The sequence below is a fragment of the Capsicum annuum genome, chromosome 3, assembly GCF_002878395.1.
Source record: "Capsicum annuum cultivar UCD-10X-F1 chromosome 3, UCD10Xv1.1, whole genome shotgun sequence".
Lineage (NCBI taxonomy): Eukaryota > Viridiplantae > Streptophyta > Magnoliopsida > Solanales > Solanaceae > Capsicum > Capsicum annuum.
This window is the reverse complement of record NC_061113.1, coordinates 114,512,779-114,516,789: the sequence shown is the minus strand read 5'-3', so window position 1 is coordinate 114,516,789 and position 4,011 is coordinate 114,512,779. Positions and strand designations below refer to the sequence as shown.

Genomic DNA, 4,011 nt, shown 5'->3' with positions numbered 1-4,011 from the left:
AATGCATGATGGCAATGTATAATTCTTTTCAAAATTAAGATCTAAAGCATGTTTTTGAAAAAGTGGAACACTTGGTCTTGGTATGTGTTGTGCGTGTGTATCATGATGATCCCAACTACAACTGGTCCGCTTGTTGTAATAGTTTAATGCTTTTTCATGTGCATTAAAAGTCTAATTCCACTTCTTTTGCTCAAGTTGGATTTACACAATACTCATATTAATAGTACAGTAAGTTCATGCAAATGAAAAAGGAAATTGTGCTCTTTCTTTTCATCCTAAAATAATGATTTAGCTTATGAAACTTTGGATAATGCTAGCAACACGATAAGATTTCCCTTTTCCCTTTACCCTTTATCCTTGCAAATAAACCCCCCCCCCCCCCCCCCCCCCCCCCCCCAAAAAAAAAACACCATATCCCGCAAAAAACAACTAGAGGTGTCCCAAGACTCCCAAGTATGTGTGTCATTAATTATTGCTCTAACATACACTTACATTCAGAAATCAATTTGATTTAGACAAAGATTGAGGAATCATTACATGACATTATTAAAAGATCTTTTGACTGCGCATCGAATGGATGCAGCAAATTATTTTAGTTTGAATGTGTGGAAAAAGAGACAGAAATTAATTGGAAGAGAAATTCACATGTAAGATCAGCCGCCTCTAAGGGCAAGAAAGCTCAACGTCCTTTATTGAACACAATTTAAAGTTAAAATTATGATAAACTGTAACAACTTACCTCCAAAAGAAAATACAATTGATTTGCTTTTATATAATATACGGACTAAATAGGATTTTGAAAAATATTTTTATTAGTTATATAGGGTAAAATTGGAGGACAATAAGTTCATTTGGAAAATATTTTCAAAATATCTGAGTCAACCAAACTTGAGAAAATTAAACGAAAAAATTACTGAAAAATGATATCCATACCAAGCACACCAAGCACACCCTATCTAATTAATATTTTTTTCCTTTTATGAATTATAGCAGTATGTCAATTTTGTTTAGATTAAGTTAGTCAAATTGGAGGATCGTGATCCAAACCAATTTTAGTTCCGCCCATTTTGAGCTCTCTTATTTCATTCCAATTCATCCATTTGATACCCCTTGTACATCAGTGTATAGCTTCCTTATAGCTATATATCAGGGGCAGCTCTACCCTTTAACAAATAAAGTGACCGCCGTATAGACCCCCAAATTTGAGGGGGCTCGGTATTTTTAGCAATAATAGATTATAGTTTTTTTTTTAAAATAAATATTATTTTTAGAAAAATAAACCCTTTATAAAAAAGTAAAAAAACTATTAGAAGTAGTTTGATATATTTAAAGTACTATATATTCTAAAGAAAAATTAAATACATTGATCACATTATTAATTAAAAAAAGAATTATTAGAAGAAATCAATTATAAAAGTTAGAAAATACAATTTATAAAAACAAATATATATTTTTTTTAAATTAAGCTCTCCCTTTGATTTTAGTCTCAGCCATTAATGTGTTTGCGCCACTTCTACTATATATCCCCTATGATCATGTATAATGGTGTATATACATGAATATATCGTTTTGATGTATATGATATACAGGTGTGATATACACTTTTATAGTCACGTTTTCCAATTCGATTTTGTTTATGAAATTTGATTCCAAACACTAGTCCAGACCACCTATAAACTTTCTCAAATATTTTGTATAGCGTTGTCCATGTATTTCTAACGAATTCTTGCCGCATCCACTAAAAAAGTTAGAGAAAATAAGTAAAATCAGTTTTGAATTGAAAATGTGTCGCAAATTGACACCCCAACGACCTACCATTTTTTTCGGCTTTAGAAGACTAGCTTGAGAATTTTATGGACTTTGAGTGAAATCTGGGTGAGAATATGTCACCCAGATGTCAGTTTTTGTGCGATACTAAAGTCACGCCTAATCCTTGGCTAGATTTACGCTAATATACTAATATGGTTGGTATGTATGTGCCTATGTTTTGTAGGCAACAATGCAAATGGGCAACCGTATTAGTATATTGAAAAGTTTGGATATAAATAAGTTGATATTTGAAATTAATTAGTAGAAAGAGAGTATTTGAAAGCTGATATATTACATTATTACTATTGTGAGTAAAAAGGGAAAGAGTTGGAAACAAAGTGACTTGTACAATGATAGGATTGCTAAGATATTTTAATTGCTTTAAAGGTCTAGACATGGTGAAATTTGTGATGAATTTTAAATTGCAAAAGTAGGAAGGGGCGGTGGTGCAAATCATGTGGAGTGCATGCACATTCTCTCTCTTCTTGACAAGTGCATCTCTACAGCCCACGCCCTTCTTAGTGCCACGAGTGGATACTGGCCGGGACCCAATCAATCAATAAGTTTCCTTTTTTTTTTTTTGTGGTATATTGAAAAAATATCAATGAATAAATACCCATTGCCACTACTATATATAAACCCCATGCATATGGCTAAAGCATTATATTCAAATGACAGCTATTCAAAAAAGATCATGAAAACATTTCCCTTTGTGCCAACATTTCACAAAACACTATTATTGCCTTGTACAACTACCATAAAAATGCACTCAAAATTTTTCCTTTTCACTCTCTTTATCTTTGTTCTCTTTATGTCCACAGGTTCTTTAGCCTTTAGCCCAGGCGGAAGGAAGATGAGCTCAATGGAAACGGGGTCACCTAGCTCAGGAAGTGGTGCGGCTCATGGACCTAACTGGGATTATAATTGGGCCTGGGGTTCAAGCCCAGGCGGAGGGTGGGGTTATGGCTCGGGTTCGGGCCGGTCTCCTAATGGTTTCGGCCGAGGCTGGGGCTTCGGTTCCGGGTCAGGGAGCGGGTCTGGTTCAGGCTACGGTTATGGTTCCGGAAGTGGGGGCGCGCATGGTGGTGGTTATGGAGCTGGAAGTGGCTCTGGCGGTAGCGGAGGCGGTTATGGTTCGGGAAGTGGTGGCCATTCACCATCAGTTTCCGAGCACCGTGGGTAAATTAACACCTTGTATGCTAGTATATCATGCAACTACGTGCAATATTTAGAGTTTGATATTTGATGTTTACTAGTACTATGTTATATATAGCTCAATGTGCTCTATATGTATTAATATAAGATGAATGTTTTCATATGCTCAAAACCGATTAGAAAAAAAAATTATGAGTTCTTGTTTTTCTTCAGCCCGTGAAGTTAATTAAGTTCATGTTTGGTGCGTGTGGTTTGGGTGTTGAAACTGAGGGAAAGGAGTTGATTTCTTGAGTAGTGACTCAACTTACGTTAAAAAGTTGTTTTTTCTATTGAAGAAGATTGAAATAAAAAGGGAAGGTGATCTTTTGCGAAGGTAATCATTAATTGAACGACCATATCAGAAATTAAACCATTAAGAAGCAAAGATATACGCCTTCTATTTTAATTTGTTTTTCTTAACTACTATATTTGAATTGTTAAACAATACTTTAATTTACTATAATTTTTAGATATGTAAATTTTATTTTTAAAAGAAGACACTTTATATTTGAATTTACATCGAATATTAGTTTATTTGATCCGCGAATCAAGCCAAACGAATTAAAATCGGGAAGTATTTTGGGGTGAGCAAGGTGTTCATGGTTCAGTTTGGATCGGTTCTTGATTAAAATCATAACCAAAGCAGTTAAGTCAGTTTTTAAATTCAAAATTAAACCAAACTTAATAAAATAAAAAAAATATTGAGTTGATTCTTATCGATTAGGTTCAATTTTTCGATTTATGATTAACTAATGATTAATCGATAATAGTAAAATAATGGGACATGAGACAATTATTTCAAATAAGCGTGAGGAATCAATAAATTTTTTTCTACTGTCACAAGATGAATGTGTATGAACTTTCTATTATTTTCAACGCTATTCTCAAGTTTTAGCATGTTTACGTTGCATAATTGTAGAGGTTCTTTCACTTCGCATTGCATATTCAAAGGAGAAAGATATCTTTGTAAAGAAGAATAAAAATGGAAAATACACCACACCACATATT

At 33.6% G+C, this 4,011-nt stretch overlaps 1 protein-coding gene across 1 annotated transcript; it reads left to right on the top strand.

The window, feature by feature from the left end:
* Nucleotides 1-2,226: 2,226 nt before the first annotated feature.
* On the top strand, nt 2,227-3,176 carry LOC107863562 (putative glycine-rich cell wall structural protein 1). Its single transcript, XM_016709533.2, has one exon. It carries the CDS (start codon nt 2,276-2,278, stop codon nt 2,990-2,992), a length of 717 nt encoding a protein of 238 aa, XP_016565019.2. The 5' UTR covers nt 2,227-2,275; the 3' UTR covers nt 2,993-3,176.
* Nucleotides 3,177-4,011: the final 835 nt, after the last annotated feature.

Bases quoted from the DNA above. Each gene is read 5' to 3' on its own strand.
- LOC107863562 (XM_016709533.2), top strand. From the start codon at position 2,276: ATGCACATTCTCTCTCTTCTTGACAAGTGCATCTCTACAGCCCACGCC.